This window comes from Ascidiella aspersa, chromosome 3 (genome assembly GCF_963924565.1).
Source record: "Ascidiella aspersa chromosome 3, kaAscAspe10.2, whole genome shotgun sequence".
Classification (NCBI taxonomy): Eukaryota; Metazoa; Chordata; class Ascidiacea; order Phlebobranchia; family Ascidiidae; genus Ascidiella; species Ascidiella aspersa.
In genome coordinates, this window is record NC_139449.1 from 14,994,527 (window position 1) to 15,018,058 (window position 23,532).

General features: G+C 35.8%; 1 protein-coding gene across 1 annotated transcript; it reads right to left on the reverse strand.

The window, feature by feature from the left end:
* Nucleotides 1–14: 14 nt before the first annotated feature.
* Nucleotides 15–21,194, reverse strand: LOC146160352 (carbohydrate sulfotransferase 11-like). The gene is made up of 6 exons (XM_083384709.1): nucleotides 20,893–21,194; nucleotides 18,894–19,057; nucleotides 18,662–18,786; nucleotides 16,308–16,517; nucleotides 16,106–16,234; nucleotides 15–3,173 (listed from the first exon to the last, which is right to left on the reverse strand). Exons 1-6 carry the CDS (start codon nucleotides 21,185–21,187, stop codon nucleotides 2,843–2,845), a joined length of 1,254 nt encoding a protein of 417 aa, XP_083240835.1. The 5' UTR covers nucleotides 21,188–21,194; the 3' UTR covers nucleotides 15–2,842.
* Between the last annotated feature and the right edge of the window lie 2,338 nt (nucleotides 21,195–23,532).

Sequence of the window (23,532 nt, forward strand, 5' to 3'; positions counted from 1 at the left end):
AAACTGTAATAGACTGTTTTTCATTTATCCTTGCCATGTTGTAGTTTTTATGTTAAGGACCAATGTGAAATCGCTCAGTTTTTGTGACAAGGTATGGCCCATGACCCTATACTTCCTATAAAAATAATGATAACTAAATAATAGTTTTTCGTTCCTTATTGTGCAGGGACGGATCCGAGGGGTCACCAGGTCATGCCACACAAACTATAAAGTACGCCTGTTTTAACTAAGTAAATGCACAAAAATTTGAAAAGTTTATGGCTTTATATATGTTTACACGATTTGGGAAAACATTTTCTGCTCAAAGGCACTCTGCGTACCATAGCACTCTCAAGCATAGGTATAAAAAAGATTAAAACAATCTTATTTAAAAAGACCAGATTACTATAGTTACGCAATATGCATCATCAGTTAAAATTACAAACGCAACGAAAATATAAGAAGTAGTTACAAATTTAAGATACCAAAAACAGAATTACTATGCAGTACTGCACAGCTGTAAAACCGATGCTGAAGTAAATGAAGTAAAAAAAGAAAAACTGTAATAAATGGAATCACACAAAAATAATAAAGTCACGTACCAGAGGAGCTGTTTTTGATTTATATTACCATGCCTGGTAGCAACAGTTTATATGCTGAATATTTATGGTAACTCCTATTTTGTTTACCCAAATATTCTCGGAAAAATTCAGATGGGCCATTTCGAGTTGTGCGACAAATGTTACATTGCAACACTCGTGTATAGGAAGTACACATAAATTATACTATGATATTTGGCGTAATGTCGTAGGAATGCAACTTGGTCATTATTGCGGGAAAAATGTCAAACATTTTTCAGTGTATTTTGTGCGCAGTATGTCTGGTCGAAATGTTTGCGCACGTTAGATTACGGATTACGTTCAAGTCTGATATATCATTATTGGGTGTAGAGCTCTTTAGAAAAGTTTACCATTGAAATTTTGTATTTTTTAAAATTGCCACACAATAGCCAAGTTCATAATGAAGGAGGTCTACAGGAGCATGTCAAGTACATGAACAGTGCATACACCATTACACAAACGTGTAAAACAACTGTGTTCAATATGAAGTTATTTGGACTACTGATTAAGTTATATTAAAAAGCTTCCGGGGTAGGTTACTGTGTACCGTACTGTGATACGTTAGCCGTTCGTTGATCAAAATTGACGTCAGAAGGGTAACATTATAAACCTCAACAAATAATCGATGTAGCCTAACCCTGAGGGGTTCACAGACCATATTTTGAGAAACCCTACCCTAGTGCCACGGTCACCGAACTAGGTCCCATAGAGTAAATCTTAATGAAGTTAAAAAGCGGTTAAAACAGTTTATTGAAGGAAGTTTTTTAGGTGAAAATTTTTTATATCCGGCCCACGATCTTCAACCCCTGTAAATAACAGATAACTGGTCAGCGATCGCCAGTCCGTACAGTTATCTTTTTTTTTATTGAAAAAAGTTAGTGACCGACCCCCTGGTCTAGATGTATATGCAAATACATAAATGTTTTGAAATCACTATAGCAGCTTAAAGTAAACGATATTATCGTATACCACAGACAATGATGTCAAACATCGAACGATCCTGGATTCAGCTTTTGGTGGAATACACCGATGTCAATTTTACTGTGAAACTTTACCTTTTTTTAAAAAGTATATAAAAGCCAAAAGTTTCGATAAAATCGTGATATTTTATCTGTTTTTCACGTTTCGGCAATATGTCATGTCATTATCAAATAAAGTAAAGATAAATATTTCAAAATATATCAATTTTAACGAATGTTCTAGCCTAACACTTTTATTAAAATTTGATACCAAAACCCGTCAATTCTGTTTGAAAGTTTGTCCTTGCGTACTTCTTATTTTTTATTTTGTTGGCTAACGGAATATCGTAATAAACGAATTAACCTGAGACGTTCTGCTGTAGTATTCGTAGTCCGAAACTCAGTCTACAATTTTTGATTAACATCATAAGAATTATCCTCCAAATAAAGTCATTAATATAACGAAATGTATTTTTAACGAAGAAAATATATATATTCCAATCATATAGTGGATCTCTAAACGTTCAATGAGAAATATTGTAAAAAATGCCTGATGCTGTCGACAAAAAAAATCATTTGACTTGACTAACGCCACATGCCGGAAAAATACATAAAAATATAATTTAGGTAAAAAATAAAGCAAGCAAGTGCAATGTACAAAAAAGGACCTTCCGGAATTTTTCAATATATTTTCGGGGACTTTATTTCGAGCTATATAACAGTTTTTAACATCTAGTTTAGTTTGGAAAAAATTATAACACATTCGTGCAAATGGTGAAAAAAGCATTTGTAAAGGTGGCATTGTTTTAAATGGTACAAACCAAGTTCTAGTCGAATAAAAAACTTGCTATTGCATGTATAAAATATGCAAAAAATTATAGTTTGCTTGGTGGCCATAGCTTAGTGCAGTGGTATTCGTAATAATAGAGCTGGGGCATGGTAAGTTTATCTGCGTGCCAGATGCTGTCAGCAAAAGAGCCACACGTCGCGGGATCAAATAAGAAACAAAATAACGCTAAAGTGTTAGCGTTTCCAGTGTACAGAAATACGGTTAGCCGAAACGGAAGCAATGACGTTTAAAGCAAAACTAATTAAACCATAGATAAAATAGATCACATTAAAGAGTAGGAAACCGACTGTGTGCGCTTTATAAAGGAATATTAATAGGAGTAACAAATTGTGAATAAATGGTGAAGATCTTATGAGAGATTATTATATGTCATTGGTTTAAATTCAATAATAATATCTCATACTCTGGTACAACGTTCAGTTGTAGCCGTTGGTTCACTTAGCCATTGGTTGAGTGTAACCCAATATATTAAAATCGTTTTTGTACAAATCTCCAAGACTAAGTTTAGTTTCTGTATCAAGATGTTTAAATTGGTCTATGACTGATTGCGATCCAACTTTGGCATGAATTGTTTTAAGACTTAACTGTCGTTCCTTAGGCTCGCCTAGTTGAAGAAACTTTAGTAGGCGATTTGAATCAACAGCCAAGTCCTCAAATTTTATGATGTAGTCATAATTAATGCCGCAAGGATTGCAAAGGGTTGTTTGAGGGCGCCAATGAACGTCAAGTTCCACTGAAGATTGCTTCGATGAAGAAATGACGTAACTGCATGATTGTAATTTAATATTATGATATACATATTTATGAGAAATAATGCGAATTCACCAAAGTTATGTCCCGCCTAAAAAGCCATGTTCCAATCCATACGCTAAAATTATACAAAAATAAAATTATCTTTATTTACGACATGTCACAGACCATGTGTTATAATGGGTTGACTCAATACTTCTCCACTATAACTGTGGGAAAGGTGCAATTAATCCATTGGTGTAATATTTTAAACCAATATGCAATCCCGGTGCACCGTTCTTAGGTGGCCATCAACTTGTTGCCTGTTAATCACCTAGGCCCACATATTATGTTTAACCATGTCGTGTTAGTGTACTCATACCTCGTGGTATAACCGATAAAAACTGATTTGTAGAAATTTAATGTAACCGAAAAGTAATATTCCGTATTGAGTCTAAAATGGGTCGACGAAATGCATAACTTTTTTAATTATTGTGGCAATTTGACATGCAACCAAACTGCAACCTTGTGCATGCATTGTGGCTGAAATTGAAAGACTAAATGTTCAGCTATAGCACAAAACACTAGGCTATGTGACACAGCGTTTAACAACGAAAACACGTGACATCGATCGGGAATCACTCACAAATGTATAACCTAAGGTTGCACCAGCAATTGTTCGACTTGATATTTAAGCAATACGAAATCCAGATACCAAACTGCGCTAAACAAAAGAATACTTCAGTTGTAATTAAAATTGCTTACTGTTCAAACTGCTGCAATAAACGAGATATTTTCAAATTTACTCTAAATTTCGCGTGATTAAAAACAATGTAAGAAGCCATTAGGCTTTGGCGTAATTCACTATTAAATTATTATTATCGGGTAGGTTTGTTGTACGATGTCCGTGTAATTTTCCCTGGTACATTACACTGGTCAACAGCAAATTTTAAACGGAGATGTGATCGATTGATTCTTAATGTGTTTTCGGCGCTGATTCTGAATATGCCCTCATTCTTTTCTAGCACATCAGGTTTTTGAAATATTCGCATTTGAATTTTTTTAATGTATTGCCTTTATTATTATGAATATAGGCATATTGCGCACTGTGACATTATCCAACTATAATGTGACTCACACACCATTCTATCTGTTTTTTTACTGATATCTCTAAAATAATACAGGAAAGATCTTTTATCAACGATTTTTGTAATTATGCAGTTAATTTCCAGATGTAAAAACAGCATCCGAGCTGAGTATACATGTTGCTTAAATAAGTTCTCGTAGCACTAAAGCAGTAAAAATCAAAATCACTAAATGTTCGGTAATGCCTGATTTTAATCAGTAATGTTACATCCTTTTCAAATTTGAGTGACCCAGACAAGCAATGAATCAATTCAGATATTACTAAATTGGACAATTGTACTCAAGCTGTTAGATTTGGCTAGGAGACCTTGTAGCGTCATGGATAATAATTAATTATTGTATTAATTACACATTCAAAGGAATATTGTATGAATCGTATGGTGTAAATTTAAATGCGTTGTGTTTTCACAATTTTTAAAATATTTTGCCACTTTAAAACATTGGTGCTATCAAAACTTTCGGCCAGCGTAAAAGCTTCGGGTTATTACACATTTTTGTTTATTCGCCCGTGTGTTTTGAGAGCTAGTTGCAGATCAGTTTCGTATGACAACAGATGATTTAAAGCTCGTTTTAGTGAACATCTCAATATTTTAGTGTTAGTAATGTGTTCACCATTATCCTCTGCATTGCTGACTGTTGATATGAAATCATAGCTGTTGTTGAAACCATAAAAGGGCAAGAAATAACATTTCCTTGTAGAAGAGAAATTCGAGAAAAAGCGAAAAGTTGAAAATTCCATAATAAAATTTCTATGACGATGAGTTGAGTTATGTGAAAAAAAAACGTTTTATTTCAGACGTTTTTACGGACCATGTATCACAGCTGTGCGTTGATTCCAATGCGTTTTTTCGGAAAATTGAAGTTTGACGATATTTCACAATGTGATGTGCTAGCGAAAAATACATCTAAAATACTCACTTTCTCGTTTAAAAAAAGGTGAACATTTGTTGACCAGTGTTGTGAAACTGCTGTATACGGTCCGTGTAGTAGAAGTAATTATTCGACTTGCGTGATATTTACATAATCCTGTTACTTAACGGCGTTCGATGTAAGAAAAACTCCAACCCGTTTGATGGTGAAATTGCTTACTGTTTAAAAGTCGCATTTCGCTATAAGTCGGCAGAAGCATGACGACCACTAAGCTAAATATATAAGAGATTAATCCAGATAGAAAACCTTTTACAAGAATTAGAAACACTAACGATTCACCCATAGAGCAACTGCACCCCAAAAGTATAAATCGTTGAAACTTGATACTGTAAGATTCCATAAAGGAAATACCAATTCCTTGGGGCGGGGGCCTAAATTTCTTTCGGGAGGAGGGCATATTAATAGAAAAAAATATTTGTGGGAAAACTGTCAGATTCATTTATTTCAAAATAAATAGAAGATTTTGTTAACGTAGGTTGACATCTATTGTGAGGGGCCATAGGGTTTGGGTGTATTTCTTGGGGTGATGTAACTCAAAGAAAATAATTTTGCCTTTTATTGTACGTGAGACTTTTAAACTGAGAGATTTGTTTTTTGGTGGGAGGGCTCAATAATTATAATTTCTATGGCTTATTTTATTGTTTTCCCGCCAGGTGTCAGGAGATGTTATTATGGGGGCAAACAAGTGGTTAGTTTTTGTTAATATGGAATTTTTACTTGCTGAACGAATGCGAAATTTATGGTTTAGGTTTTTTATTGAGGGAAGGGGCAAACATCTGTTTTTAATAAGAATTATTTTCCCATGATAGATGAAGTTTTGGAGCTTTAGGGGTCTTCGCCTTAGTGATCTTTAATTTTGTGCAAAAAAACAAAAAAAGGTTGCCATTATCGTACAGCTCTCGATGCACAGTGGTAAACAATTTTCAACTAAGGGAATTTACCCTATTTTACATCCGACGGTAATGAATAATGACGTCTTGAAATAGTGATTTTATTGACGTCTCAAATAGGAAAAACTAATCAGAATGAACCAATTAACGTCCAGCTAAAGCTAACCTTAAGACGCAATTTTAGGCGAAAAACCAAACTAAGAAAATAAGTGTGATTAGTTTTAGTAAAATAATAGTTCGACTATCAGTCGCGCAGTTTAGTAAGTTTCATGTACTGCACTGCGCTAAATTACAAGTTTTATTTCAAGTTATTTGTTTTAAATGAGAAACTTTAAATTCCATTGGACACAGTAGCAGTTTTGGTGTAATCCGAATTAGATTACTGGCAATTTGGCGAGAATTTGTTATTTCAGCATGCTTTCGCCAACTGCCATACTAAACGAAGATCTTTTTCTCCGGGTGTTGTTACGCAATAATAAGCGCAACATCTGCGCTGACCGTGTACCAAGTCAGCTAAGCTACAAGCTGCGGTTAAGGGAAAATAAGTTGCGGCAATTGCACACTAAACCCGAGGTCTTCGAATTTGCTTATCGGGAATAATTTCACGGTAATTATTATTATATATAAACGACGACTTTAAAACTCGCACGAAAGTCACAGTTAGACCTCCTTAAGAGAATCTGCTTCAGTTAAAAAAATACCATTTCATTGGATATTTGCGCAGACAGCGAACAGCGAGCAACATTAGCTGCGCCTTACTCGACGTTTTCGGAGAGAAAAAATAAGGAAGGTTTGACTTAGAGTTGTCAATTGTCCTCGAATACAAACTTGCTAATCAACCGACCTAAACGAATAAAGAAAAAGTAAAAATAGGACGGAAAAACGGCGTTTTGCGTTTGATTGTGGTTTCGCGTTAGCTTAAGAAGTGTGATCTAATTACATTAAAAATATTGACGCGTCGGACAGTAAATTAAACACTGACAAAAACGAACACAAAAAACGATAATTTAAGATACAAAAGGGCGGTTTTCGCAAGCAAATAAAAATAATTAAAAAAAATTTTTTTTAACTAAATTCGAACTCCAGTCGTATCCTGGGGCCTACATGATTATTATTTTGCAAGGTTTATTAAATGTAACACCTGAAGTGCCCAATTTAGTTTTATCCGAGCTAAGTACCGACAAAAATTAGCCAAATTAAATTTATCCGAGGTACGTACGACCAAAAAAGTAGCCAAATTTATTTTATTCAAGCTACGTACGGACAAAACACTGCCCAAATTAGTTTTGTTGGAGCTTTATACGATCAAAAAATTGCACAAATTAGTTTTAATCGAGCTACATACGATAAAAAATGCCAAATTTAGTTTTATTGGAGCCACGTGTGGACAAAAGTGTTCCCAAAATATTTTGTCTGGCCTACGTAAAAAAAAAACAATGTTTTGTGTTTTGTCCCACAAGAATCAACTAAATGACAGGCCGAACTTATGTCATTTTAAACAGGCAAGACGCGAGGGCGAGATATCATTTTTTTTAAACTTATAACGTAAGAAAAATCCGTAACTTGTTTACGCGCGATAATTCCTTGACCATTGGACGGTTAAATCACATATTTAAAAATCAAATATAATCATTCTCTTCAACTGTTTACGCCTGTGGTTTGCTATAATTTTGCAGACTTTACTCAGTAAATTTTACAATGCCTCGGTGCGTGCAATTTCTGTTAAAACAGACTTAAATTTGTTGTTTCGAGGAATATGCAAAACTATTTTATGTGCCTCATAAGCCACCTTTTCAATCGAAAATTTTGCCAATTTAAACCAAGATTTATTTTTGGATGACGCCATGTTATGACGTAAATTTGTAACTTCATCCCTGAAAAATGGATTCATCTTTCGAGATTTTTTTGTTTATGGTCCAATCTGGCGACACAGTTCATAAACGCCATATAAATAAAGCTTCTTGCAATGCTTCTCCGATGGGTGAAACTTTATCACATGGCCTCTTCATGTATTACTGTGACAACAAATTCAAATAGGCAAGGTATTTGTGAAATGATCGAAATATATATTTGATAAATAGACTTTATGTAGATAATGCGTACGGCCATGTTATTACATTTTGGCCGGCTAACACGTGTAGAAAGCAAATATAATCATTCTCTTAAATGGTTTAACGCATATGGTTTGCTATACTTTTGTAAACTTTATTCGGCAAATACATTTTTTACCATGTCTTGGTCCGTGCAATCACAGTAAAAACATGCTTTAAATCTGTTGTAGGTGCTAACACTTTACCACCAGATTTCGCATTTAAATTTGCAGCAGTAAAATATGTTGTTTTGTTAGGTTAGAGCAGTGGTTCTTAAAGGGAGCCAGTTGGCTCTCTTTGGGGGGGGCTTTAAATTTTGGGGAGGAAATTTGTTCCAGGGAGGAATTGGGGAGGAAAAGTGGATGAATAATTATTTGATAATTATAACACATAACTAACTGCTCAAAGTTTAAATAGGAACGTCTACTTGCTATACGACTTAAATTATCCATATGTGAAGACAATATGTTGCTTTAACTGTGTTAAATCTACGTCATAATAGACTCACAATATCTGGCTTACAATATCTATTGTTTCGTCACAGTAAGTAAAGTTCACTAGCACCAGGTGTCTGTTTTATACTGTTTGTTTGTTTTAGCATGGTGATAAAAGCATGGTAAAAGTAATACGTAAAAGCAAAAGTAAAGAAAGGGTAAAATATAAGATTGCCCAGATCCAGTGTATATTTTAAATTCTGCAAAATGCCAAAAAAAATGCTCGAGAGCGACTTTTTTCAAATCATTCATTTAAAAAACATGTGGTTGGATCCACAAGTTTGTGCTAAGTATGCCAAATTAACCTTTGTAGAGCAAACAACACTTTACATTTGCAAAACGCGATCTTCGGGAAAAAGGAATTAACATTGTTTAAGTCTTTAAGGGAGGAATACGAAAAAAACTTTGAGAACCACTGGGTTAGAGCAATAAGTTATTATACTAAGAGAAGCCTCTTTCTAAAAGGCAAGTCACACGCGCGGCTTAAAGCGCGCAGCATGGTGCTAATCGCTTTTTCGTTGCTTCGCCAGCGAACAAAGAAACGAATTATGAACGAATCTCGTATTGGAAATATTGTTACCACTAGGTAGGAGTAGATAGCTGTAAAGAACTAAAATGATGACGTCACACTATTGTTTTTTTGTACCCTAATTAGAAGAGCCTAGGGGTGTTTACCGGTTATTCGTAGATCTTCGTAAATGACATAAATAATGCAAACATATTTTTTTAAATGTCATAACAAATTTGCTTACGCCTAAACGTTTGAACTGAGTGTCACTACATAGAAATTTCAAATCATGTGATGTGAAGTCGGTTAACTATATCACACAACACTTGGCTAAGCATGCAATACATCTTTTAAGTAACGAAAACCCGTGACGTTTGCCAATTGAGAATAACTCGCAAACGTAAAACTTTAGGTTGCAGTAGCAATTGCTTAGACTTGCTTAAAAGCGTCATGTTTAAGCAAATACGTAATCCCGGTGCTAAACTGCGTCAAACGTGAGAAAATCCTCATTGAAAAAACAAAATGCTATAAACGCAATATTTCGCAAGTATTGCGTGGGTAAACACATTGTAAGAAGGTATTAGGCTTTGGCCTCAATCACTATCGCTAACAAACGGCTTAAAAATAAAAATCCAATTCTTCGTAAATTTGCGAACTCTACCTAAATTTTACGCGTAAACAGGCATCAATAAGTTCCTTAATATAATAGTCTTAGTTGGAAACATTAAAATTTTACTTTATGGAGGAAATGTACTTAGTTTTAAGTTTTTATTTCCCGGCAGCTAAATTAAACTTGGACTATCTTTTACTTACTGCGACAACAAACGCGATATTTTGCGAACTCTGCTTAAATTTGGCATTGTTAAACTTAAGTCTTTACTTGGAACGTTGCACACGTTTGTTAGCATAGTTTATAACAGTGGTTCTCAACCGGGGGTCCACAAAAAACTTCTAAATATACGTATATTAAATTAACTAACGCTGGGGTTTGGGATACATGCTTAAACACAATCTTGGTAACATTGTACCATGTTGTAAAACGCATTGAGTGTAACGTAACATTGTGATGCAACACATTGTAAATTGAAAGTGAGCATTATAATTTTACTTACTGCGGCAACAAACGCGATATTTTGCGACCTCTGCCTAAATTTGGCATTGTTAAACTTAAGTCTTTACTTGAAACGTTGCACACGTTTGTTAACAAAGTTTATAGCAGTGGTTCTCAACAGGGGGTCCACAAAAACTTCTAAATATACCTATATTAAAGTAACGTCAAATGCTTTTCGAAATTCATATCATAATCATCACCGACTGGGCGAACATCTTGCCACACACAGGCATCTCACAAACTTTCTCTTTTATTATGTAGATTTAGCAATTGATTATAAACTGGAATTGAAATCTAGCCGTGACTGATTATACCCAAGGTAATCCTGAATGCCTAACAAGTTGGTACGTATGAATGAAAGACACACACAAACATATGTGTTTAATAACATCTGTGATCTAGCCCCTCGGAAGTTGCTTTATGACCAACGATTACGGCTTCCGTATCAATAGTACACCGAAAAGCCATCGCAGACTCGCCGAATCTGTCGATCTATGATGCAAGCAGAGCAAGCCAGAAAAACAACTGGCCTGCAGTGAGGTTCGAACTCACGACTTTCGGTCAAGCCGGGACCGTCGCTCTACCAACTGAGCTATGCAGGCTCAGAGAGGAGCGAGTCGAGAAACAACCATGCGCCAATACTTGCACATTTTGTTAGTACAAGCAACTTCACACTGGGGGATCATCAGTCCGTATCAATCAATGAAAGACACACACAAACATATGTGTTTAATAACATCTGTGATCTAGCCCCTCGGAAGTTGCTTTATGACCAACGATTACGGCTTCCGTATGTAAAGTTGGTACGTACGTTTCTTGTGGCTATGTTTCTTTGTCAGTAATGTAAAAGCAAAATGCCAGTTGATTAACATTATTATGTGTTTGTTCTAAATTATAAATATGTGTATTTACGTATAGATTGTAAACGTTCGTGTGCCATAGCCTTGAATGACGTCATAATCGCATTTCGTTTTGTTGGTTTTTCGTACTTTTTAACAGAGAACCGCCACCGTTCAAAGACTCATACACTGTGTGACAACTATATAGGTAGTGCTGGCACGAGAGGACAGGGACGCGTTCCAACCGAACACCCATGCAACGGTTGATGTATGCCAGGCTACATAGGTCTCCTAGTGCAGGGTTTCCCAAACTGTGGTCCTCGGACCATTGGTGGTCCGTGGCGATATGACAAGAAATTAAAAAGTTACACATATGTTTTGTACAACAGGGGTCGACAACATACGGGCCGCGGGCCGGATCCGGCCCTGCAATGTAATTTATCTTTTGACAAACTAGACACGAGTCCATTTCTCATACTTTTTGACTATTTTAACTATGTAAGTGCGAAAAATTTTCACGCTTTGCGTTAACGATCTTTATACATCAAGTTGTTTACCTTATGATGCTGTCATTTGAACTAGATTAGCGCTTCTTGCGCTGTGGAAGACTGACAAGTGCCAAAGTGCGTCGCGTACAAACGGAAAACGTATTCAAAAATACGAACATACATTGTTAATTTTTATTTTTGAAATGTAATAAAAACTTGCAAGAAATTTGAAAGAAATGTCGGTATACCCCCAAAAACTACGCGCTCGCTGACTTAAAAAGGTTAACAAACACTGAACCAGATTAACTATTAAAGCGCGTTTCTATAAAGTAGTTTTATTACACTTTTTCATTAGTAGTATGGACTTTTTTTCGCTTTGCGCCAACACTTTGCTGCCTCCTTAAATATAATTAAACGCGTTTTTAAGTACAAAAAAGATCCGAGAAAAGGCGAACCTGTGCGTAACTTTAGGCGAAAAAACAAACCAAGACGGTGAAGTGTGTGTGATTGATTTTGGTAGAATCGTGTTCCCACTATCAGCAGCGATTTTTTTAAGTTCCATGTACGAGACCACGCTAAATTGCAAGCACGTCTCTCGCCATCTGCAAAACTAAATGGAGATCGTTTTCCCGGGTGTTATTATGCCACGATTAGCGCAACATCTGTGCCGAGCATTTTGCCGGATCAACTAAAATAGAAGCTGCGGTTGAGGGAAAATAAGTTGTTTCAGTAACACACTAAACACGTGGTTTTAGAATATTATTATAGAGATAACAATCATCACATAAAAAAGGCAACTTTGAAAGTCACAGTTAACCACCTCTTAAGGGAATCTGCTTCAGAAGAAAAATGCACCAACATAAGATATAATAACAGCGAGGGACATTAGCTGCGCATAACTCGACGATTTTAACGATAAAAAAGTAAGAAGGCTTGAATTTGCGTTTTCAATTGTCGAATACACCTCGATTATAATCAGCCAACGTGAACGGCGAAAGAAAAAAAAATGACGAAAGAAAAAAAATAACCTGCGTTTACGATTGACCAAACAAGAAACGAAAAAGGGCATTGTGCGTTTGATTTTGGTTTGGCCTCAGCGTTCTCACTTTTAGGGATTTAGTTCCAAATTGAAACTTTTACCCCTTTTAGGGACAAATCTAGGGTTTTGGGAGATTTTTCGCAATTTCTTGCAAAGTACTGTATAATTTGCTAACTAGTAAATTTAACCGAATTGCAATTTTATAAAAAACAGATTTAGAATATGCTGGCCAACTTGTTCCCGTTCATTTAGAAGTTTATTTAAAATTGTAAAGAGTAACTGAAACTGCTTTGCCTATTTAAAACCTGGAGTGTTTCGGAATAAATTTGTTGATTGTTGCGTTTCCTTTGTCTTCAGGATGCATGCAATTTAAGAAAAATATCGGTATACCGGTAACCGAGTGGTAAAAGTAAGCCGCTCCAAAATAGCTTTCCGGAAAAATAATTATTGTCCTTTTTACGAGGTCACAGCTGAAATATTTTGTTTCCTATTTTATTAATGTAATTGCAATAAAAGTAGCGCGTTTTCTCTTCGCGAAATGGTTTATGTGCTCCTGCCAATTTTTTTTACAATTCAACCTAATACACCAGCGATATTCTTTTTGACAGCATCTATGAACATTTTCATGCCTTCCAGTAAAAAACATTATACTTTTACTCTAGGTATACCTCTAAAAACACTGACTTGCTTAGCACGCCCGGCTGGACAAATGCGTTTTTAGGGAACTACAGGTTTGCACTGGCGTGAAAAAGGTTAGAAATGCAGCATAACAAATAATACATCAATCAAAAAGGTTAGAGACAGCATAGCAATAACACAAGAAAAGTTTGCGTTATTGTACATTATGCATTATACTAACTTAGTCAGAACATCCTGACGACATGTTGAAAATGGTGAGAAGTGTTAAAAGCAATGCCACTGATGCTGAAGTACATCAACACATTGCTGCTCAAATACGTAGCTGGACGTAATGGACAATAGTAGGCTAGACCAGTGCTCCGCAATTAACCGGTGTGCCGCCAGACCATGCGAGGTGTGCCGCGACCTCCCAGGTCTGTTACTTGCGTGATAAGGGTACTTTTCAATTGGTCGAATTGACGCGAAAAATATATATTTGATCAAGTCTGGTATTTTGACTTTATGGCACAATGTGAAATTTTATGAACTTTCTATAATATTTAAAATTTTTTTAAAACATATCCTTCTATCACCGGAAATCAAATATCAAAACAGTTTTTTTAACTGACTCAACTACCAGGTGAAAAGGGAGATTAACCATACGTTCGAAACCCACACAATGTCACTATCTATATATAATTGGCATTATGTGATTGTATAATTAATCTTGGCAGCTGTTTCGAAAAAAATAAAAAGCCTTGCAAATGGGTACAGTTTTCAGGACTTTGACAGGCTTCATAAGTTTTAGGAAGTCTGCAAATTCGCAAAAACAGAAGACAAAGGAATGTAATACGTTCAAATTTCAGCGCCTGCGGAGCGTTTTTTCTTGCGTTTTTTTGTCCTTTGTGTGTTTTCCATGTATTGTACGAGCGTTCAGTGTCATTTACCCTGAATAAAACGACTTGCATAGGTTGCCGAAACGTTGATATAGTTACAGTTACCAGAGGAGCTGTTTTTTTATTTATATTACTATGTCAGGTAGCAACAGTTTTTTATTTTTACGGTTTGCCAGTGAGAAATTTTCACTTTTTGACACGTTACGGATTTCGTTGTACGTCATTAGTACCGGGACCGGGATACGTGTTCGTCTGAATATCACACTAGACCAGCGCTCCTCAACCGGTGCGCCATGGAAGGCTGCCCGGTGCGCCGCGTGAAAAATAAAAAATAATTTAATATATACAACACATGTATTTTTTACTTTCCTATTAAGCTTAGCCCATTGATTCCACAGTAATTTAAAGTGGAAAACACAATAAGACCTACAAAGCAACAATATATGACCTACAAAGCAACAATCAGCAGCGACCTAATAACGCCAAATTCGCAGTAATAACCACGACATACTAAAATATAAAATAGATAAGACCTATACATGTCGAAATAAGTCCAAAATTAATCGGAACATGACTAAACTGAACAAAATAAGCTATAGACTGTAGGGAAAGCCGGGTATGGGATGATTGGAGATACCTGTCCGGCATTGGCCGTTTTCTGTTGACATTTGGGCGCCGCTGTATTGGCCCTGGATTTTTTGCCCCTGTTTGGGCTAATGGGTGGGTAGTTTGTGGTGTTAGCAATTGGGCTAGGTTTGAAAATATTTGGGGAGTTAGTGATAGTTATCGGTGGGGTTTGGGGTTAAAAGGGTGTTTAGGCCTTATTTTGGCCATTCAGGTCTGATTCCGATTTCGTCATTATTGCGACTATAGGTATTAGTCCTATTTTTCGCCTTATTCCTCACTGTCTTTTGTTCCGAAGTTGATATTGTTTTTATTTTGGTCTCAAGGCTAAAGTCCCTTTAAATATATGCAACTATAAAGCCTATATAACAAAAAATTGCAAGCATTTTAAGCGAAATACAGGTAAACCTAAAAAATTTCGCGCTCGCTTCGCTCACAAGGGCGGCGCCACGTTCTCAAATGTCTCTAGGTGCGCCCCCAAGTAGAAAAGGTTGAGAAACACTGCACTAGACGAACAATTACTGCTACCACACGGATCTCATCTTTAACCTACTCTGATTTAGTATCAAAAACTTTTTCGTACAACAAACCTTCCAGTGAATAATTTAATTATGAATTATGCAAACACTTAATGGCTTCTTATAGTTTTATTAAATTTGCAAAATTCAGAGTTTAGCAAAATATCGCGTTCATTGACAGCAGTTTAAACATTAGTAAGCCATTTGTTATTTTCAAAAAGAGGAAGAGGCCATGTATTACTCAAAAACATATTTACTTTATGCTATTTTGAAATATGTGTAAATGCAAAGAATTTTTGTACGTGTTCTGTCGTGTATTTCTTAGGCTAACGGCGCCTTGTAATGTTTTCTAGTATTTATAGCGCTTGTGTAGTCATACTTCCTACAAAATGCTACTTCTTCCAGATTATCTATTTAACAAAAGTTTTGTTGTTTGTGTAGATCTAGTTTACATGTCGCCATTATGTCGTGAGTAACACCTATCCAACTTTTAAAACAAGATAAACGCAATGTATGACTTTTTTTACGTGATTCGGTTCAGCCATTATGTTACTGGGGGCCGTAATTAAATACTGTTAATCCGGCCTTCAGGAGCTGTAATTGCATCCTTGTTTAACCCGAAAGAAAATTCTGACTTTTAGAATAGGAGTTTTTATATAAAACATATATAGTAAATGCAGTACGGTATTTTCCCGGGCAACCACAGTGATTTCGTCTCCATTAGTTTTGAACAACAACAAACATTTATAAACGTTACCCAAACTAGGTAATACTTACTCTACAAATTGTGGAAAAGAAATTTTTCCGGTGTTCATAGTTTCAACATATTTCAGCACTTCTTGTTTTTCCAGCAATAAGAGTTTGGAAAACTCTAAGCTATTTTTCACAGTCGTGATGTTAATAATCCTAAATTAAAGAGTTGTAAGTAATTAAATACTCAAGTAACTTTAGTATCCAGCAACGAATTTAGTTCACTTACGTGGATTTTTCGTCAAATGGGACGCCGTGCATATGTCTAAGAGACTGATCCCGCGCAATTTGTCGACCGTAACGCATTTGAAACAAATCATTGGAGGTCCTATCAGTGAATTTGCTGCTGTGGGCAGATACAAGTCGTTCATAAGGATGGCGCATCACAAAGAAAGTTGTGTACGTCGCCAATCGACGAAATGCCTCAGTTTTGTTTAGGCTAAACACATCAGTTTGGTTTGGATTAGCATGCAGTTATATCTACCAGGTTGTTAGGTATTTCCAAAAGGACCTTTCTGCATTATCTCATTATTGTTTTTACTTTTATCTATAGGCTTAGCTCATTTAGAAAACAGTAATTTTAACATTTTTAACATAATGCAACTATCAGTCCCACGTAGAAAACTTGCATGCAATTTAAGAAAAATATCTGTATACCGGTAACCGAGTGGTAAAAGTAAGCCGCTCCAAAATAGCTTTCCGGAAAAATAATTATTGTCCTTTTTACGAGGTCATAGCTGAAATATTTTGTTTCCTATTTCAGTGCTCTTCACCTTTTTTGGTTTGGTGAACCCTAAAAGTTGTTATGACAAACTCATGCACCCTGTTAACTTGAAAGGCAAACAGAGGTAAAAAGCGATATAAAAAATCATTATGCTTGTCAATATCATCATGTCAATTAAACCGAGCGGAGCTGCCGAAGTTTTACACACTGTCGGTGATAGTTCGATTATGGCTGCATGCTGCTTGTGTCTACTATTGCATGTCATACAACAGCATTCAACGTCAAATATTAATGATTCATTAAAAGTTTGTGATGCACCCTTTTAGTAATGGTGCACCCCAAGCATATTTTGGTGCACCCTAGGGTGCACCGTGCAAACCGTTGAAGAGCACTGTCCTATTTTATTCATGTAATTGTAATGAAAGTAGCGCGTTTTGTCTTCGCGAAATAGTTTATGTGCTCCTGCCAATTTTTTTTTACAACTCAACGCAATATACCAGCGATATTCTTTTTGAGGTATCTATGAAAATTTTCATGCCTTCCAGTAAAAAATCATTATACTTTTACTCTAGGTATACCTCTAAAAACACTGACTTGCTTAGCACGCCCGGCTGGGCAAATGCGTTTTTAGGGAACTACAGGTTTGCACTGGCGTGAAAAAGGTTAGAAATGCAGCATAACAAATAATACATCAATCAAAAAGGTTAGAGACAGCATAGCAATAACACATCGACCTATCATGAAGACCGGATTAAGATTTAGTTCGATTTGGGCGTTTTGCTACTATGGGGCCTATTAGTTTCATTCTGTTTATTGCTACAACCACAATTACCTTGGCATAATATAACATTAATTTCGGCTACTTATGAAACATATGTAATTAACATGTTTTCTAGATTAAGACTAAGAAAAGTTGTTAATAACATCCTCGTTGTGCCGCTTTATTTTTTTATTCACGTCTACTTTTGAGTATTAAGCCAAGGAATACAACATACTTTGGCCTATAGGCTTATTTGTTTTGAATGATATTGCATTTTGAGGGAGTCTTCTCAAAGCAAAGGCGACGTGCGCATTGAAACTATCTATGTGTGGAGATTATTCGTAGCATGGAAATATTTAAAATCAATGCGTCACGTTTCCTTAGAAATTGAAACATTTGCCAATTTAAATAAAACAAACGTATTTTTTGGGTTCGCGAGTATACCTTTTTTGTATAATTAGACCTATTTTCGATTGTATAAAACACGAGATGAACTACCCTACGTTGCCCAGGCTAATTAGAGTATTTACTAGTTAAATTCTAACATATAAAGGTATAAACGTGACGAGAATATGAATTTATCTTAAAAACACACCATTAACTCGCAAAAATTAACTAATACGCAAATTTACTGATTGTTCGCTGTATAATTTCACACTGTTTTGAAAACTCTAAGCATAAAGGTCTTAACTCGTAGTGTCAAAGAAAACGTAATCCTGATTTTGAAAAAACGCAAAAAATACAGTTTGGTGGGGTCACAATAAATTGTTGTTACAAAATTAATTGTGGACTTTGTACCGGTGTCCAATGGCGTAATGATGATAACAAATGTTTTTGTATAATTTTTCCACTATAGACTTTGTTAAAATGTCCTAAAAAGGTCTTGGTTCTAGGAATGAAAAAGTGGGATATATAAAACAAATGGAAGCCTAACCTTTTGGTTATTACATTTAGTTATCGTCTGTGAAAAAAAAATTAACATTACATTTATTAGAAGCTCTTTTCTCTTTCCATTACGCGTTAAACGGAAACTATGTTGTCTCGCTTCTGCCCTACACAATGAAACCAAATTTATAAAACAGTTATCTGTCCAATATACCTGGCGAGAGTTTGCATTAAACCTTTCCCGAGTACAATTTCACGACTAATTTGGTGAAGCTTCTTCTTTTGTGTTTCTTGCCCCAACATAAACCAGAACATTCGTTTCCAAGTGCTACATGCGGCCTAAACAGATTATAATCTTAACCTAGTTTTTATTGTATAGCTTTTTTTAATGTGGTACTGACACTGACTTTATTTTATTCGTCTTGACACACAGCAAAACGGCTTACCTTTGGTACGACGCACATCACAACCTTTCTACTATCATCAAATATCATTCGTGATAAATCGACGTACGTTTTGTCGTAGGAAGAATGCTTGCATTGTAACGAAATGTCGAGCTTTCTAGACCTGTAAGGTTCTGTTTCGGAAAGTTTGTGAAGTTTTCTTGAACCTATCGCAAAAAATATTGAACTTCCGAATTTAACCATGTCAACTTGAACATTTAGAATAAAAGCATAATATCATACATTATAAAAATGACAAGGTTCCACAAACAGCGACACAAAAGCCCAACATACACAATTACTTAAGGGAAAAATAAAATAAATGAAAATAAAAAAAATGTAAATTGAACCAGGTAAATTTGAAAAAATTGCACACTCTAAATATGCGTCCTGGAATTAATTTTTTCGAGATAAAACTAAAACATCGCAGAATACCAAGTTTACAAAATATCAACGAAGTTCAAAATTGTTTCTTTATTTTTACTTCCTACTTAAAGGTATTGTGTCAAAATGCGACAAAGGCGTAAACATTTCTTTAATGTTAGGTTTGTTGGCAGGATTGCAGTCTTGCTGAAACTTATCACGACCTCAACATCCAATAACAAAACAATAATTGTTAAAATGTGGTGAAACAGTTATCTGATCCAATACTACATTGTCTCTATAAGACAGGTGGTAGCCCAGCGGTTCCCAAACTGGGGTCCGCGGACCAAATGGGGTCCGTACAGCAGTTTCAGAGGGTCCGCAAGGAGAATTAGTCTTTAAAGTTTTTAAACATTTGTCTATGTTTTAAACATTATCTGTCATCTTTATTGTCTTTAGTTTTGCTTTATTATTCGATCATAGCGTGTTTTATGATGTCTATTGTGACATCATAAAGCATCTATTATGTTGTACTACCTGCTATCAGCGAATCGTTCGCATTAGTTAGAACAGGCTGGTCCAAACCCAGTTGCAATTTCAGCCAAATTGATCTGGTTAATTAAACCTTTTTGCGCGAAATGATAACGTTTTGCAATTTAGCGATTGGGAAGTATGCAACATCTCTTTTACGTGAACATTCTACGCTTATAAAATGCAGTCTTCTAATTAAAATTTTTGTCAAATACGCAAATTTTTCGCGCTTCGCGCACACCAGTTTTTCCAGTCTCCTAACATTCGATTTTATTTGCGCACAAGTTCGACGACAGAAGCAAGTTTCTGGAGCGTATCTGTCTTTCGATGCTACTTTGTGACGTTAAACATTTCATGCCTCGACCAAACGAAAAACGTTGATCCGCTCCTGGTACGCATTTAGCCTACTTTATGTGGCCCGCAAAGAATATGCATGAAATATTGTGGCCCGCGATGCAGTCAACCGTGGACCACCCTGAGTTAGAAGGTTGTTACATTAGGAAGAATCGTGACTGCACTAGTGTATTACAAGAAATATGGGTCAACTGACCCTTGAAATTTTATAGGGCCGCGAAATATCAAAATAATTGCAACGGGTCCGCCAGGCAAAATTTTTAGAAAAGTTTGGGAACCGCTGTGGTAGCCCATTAAACTGCTTTCGCATCCTTATTGAAACAGAGTTTAATTCGTTTAGGATGTTTTTCACCGTGTCAATTTTTACTATTTGCGATTCGTCGTCTTGTTTAACTTTGTGACGTCAATCTAGTTTTACATAAAATGCCTTTTGTCTTGGCCATAGGCCCAGTTGTAATGGAAGTACGTTTTGGGTATATGCATAAACTTGCAATGACAACGAAATACGTCTTCAAACTGGGCTAACAATTAACATTCTCGCTGTATATGCCTGCGTTGGATCCGGCAGGGTAATATACAAGGCACGCGCCATTTAATATGCGTAGAATGATTCTATTAGTATCTCTTATGTCTTCAGTTTTAATATCTAACGTCATAAGTTATACATTAGATAACTGCTTGATTGTAGCTTCGTCTTACTATTTATTTGGCAAGAACTTTAATTTACTTCAACCAAAGATTTAACTTAACGTACCGAAACCTTGCAGTCCTTTGAAACTAATTTTCATCCAGGTGTCCTTCCACAAAGTAAAATGATGCCGCTTAATGTTTGTGTAATTTCGTAAACGAAAAAAATTACGATAGTCGATTTCGTTGAGCGGTTTCCAATAATGAATTCCCTCGGTCTCGCAAAGTGCGTTGTTTAGCGTGTGTCGTCGCGTCAGCAAGTTTGGTATATTGATCCAAGACAAAAGCAGCAAAAAGGCAGAAAACAATACTGCTGACAAAACACCTAGTGTAGGTTTTCGCTTGCAGAAACGTATGCGCATTGTTTCTATGAACCTAAAATTACATTTTGATTTAAAATTGGAATTTTCACTGTCACCATATTTAACTCATATTTAGGCTAAGCCTGCACAACATTAGCTAATTTGCTGTTTAACTAAATAATACTACATAACATACAACTAAGACAACTGTATTTTGTGTTCGTATACTCGTGTAGGCTTTTAAACGGGCTAAAACACCTATTTAATTCGACTGTCTTGCAGTCAATGCCGTATCTGCTCAAACTGTTTTTTTTTTCGTGGCTCGCGTTACGTCTGCAGTTATTCCTTTGTGGGCTGTTAATGCTGTGCGCTGAAGCATAACCGAACTGTGTTACAAACCGGTATCTGGTAGATTCATTCTTGAACAAGAAAGGCAGTAACGCTAAGCAAATACGTTATTCGGAAAAGCCGTTGCGACGTTGCGTATACCGTAGTTGTGTTACACATGGACGTAAGCTGTACTTGTACGCTATGGTGTCACGTTATATGTTTTTATTGAGGGCTTAATAGGTATTTGTGCCAAATTTGTTGTTTATGAACTGGTTTTGGTTAGTTTGGTTTGATTCGATGCTTTTTGCAATGCTCCCTTTGGAAGAATATAAACCCTAAAAACATCAAAATGAATAAATGTTTTGTAATGCCAGATTTATAACTTATATTGTTAGTTATCGTTTATAAATTTGTGTGACCAAAGACAAGCAATTAAGTAACACTTCACATATCAATAAGTTGTACAATTGTACTTAAAGTGTTGGATTTGGCAGGGACACCTGTACCACATAATGCCCCAATGTTTTACTTCCTCCTCGTGGAAGTCCTAAGTTCTCCCTGATAAAGTTTAAGATGTTGGTGAGGGAACACACAATAAGAACTAAAAAGCAACAATACCTAAAGCAGAAAAATCTATAAAACCATAATATTAAGACCAACTATTTAATACAGCCTAATAGGTACGCATCATAAGATCAAAATCGTCTGAATAAGACCTAAATCTGTCGAAATAAGACCCAAATCCATCGGAATTAGTCCTAAAGTTATCGGTATAAGGCCAAAATTAATTGGAATAAGTCCTAAATTAATTGGAATAAGTCCTAAATTCATCGGAATAAGGCCTAAATTCATCGGAACAAAGCCTAAATTCATCGAAATACGCCTAAATGGTAAAAATAACACCCGATCCCGTGGGTAGAGGATATGAGACGATCCGGGGCCATCGGTCTGGCATCCGCCGTTTTGATGACTACGTTTGCACCCCCTAGTCTGACAGGCGCCGTCAGGGCGCCGCTGTTTTGGCACCGGATTATTGGTCCTGTTTCTGGTTAGTGGGGGGTAATGGGTGGGGTAAGAAAATGGGTTAGAGTTTAAATTGTTGGAAGAGTTATTGATTTTCTTGGATTTGGGGTTAGTTAAAGTGTTGTTTAGGCCTGATTCTGACCTTTTTGGTCCTATTCCAAAGAATTTTGGACATATTCCGATTTAAACGGTACCGTACTAATAGCATTAGGTATTAGTCCTGATTTGAATTTATTCCTAGTGTGTTTTATTCTGACGTTGGTGTTGTCTTATCTCGGTCTTATGGCTGGACTCCGTTGGTGAATGGCGTTACTAAGAACAAAACAAACGTTTAAAACCAATTCTGTTTTTCAGACAGATTTGAATAGTGACACTTTCAAAAAAAGTCAGAATTGCTTATATTAGAATTAGAAGGATGCATATTGTAAAAAGGTGGAATTACGTGCTATGCTGACATTTGGTGACCGTGTGCTAACTTTTAAGAACATGCAAATTGTATTCTTTTTCATTAGGTGTTGGCGATTTATTTAGGTTTACATGTTGATGGGTTATGTTTGTCACTAAAAATTCATTTTTTCAACTTCTTTTCAGAAAACCTTGGTTCAGTTAGGAACGAACAAAAACGACTGAGCTATTTTTTTCATTTTAAGCTAAACCCCTTCACCAAAGATTTTAGAAAGGGGGGAATAATTAAAAAATACCTGATAGAATTTCTATGGTGATGACCTGAGTTATGTCATGTGTATTAAAAAGGTAGTATTTCAGACGTTTATAAGGGCCATGTATCATAGCTGGGTATTGTTTTTATAGCGTTTTATCTCGCAATATAAATTTGACGATATTTTAAAATGTAATAAGCTAGAGAAATACTAAAGCTATGTTAGAAATCAGAGCGAAAATTACATCTAAGGTGAAATTCTCAGATTCTAGTTAAAAAAAAAAAGTGAAAATTTGTTGACCAGTGTAATTTTAAAAAGCCTTAGTTTTCTGTAATTTGTAAGCAAAATAATTTAGACCAGAGGTTCCCAACGTGGGCGGTACCGCCCCCTTGT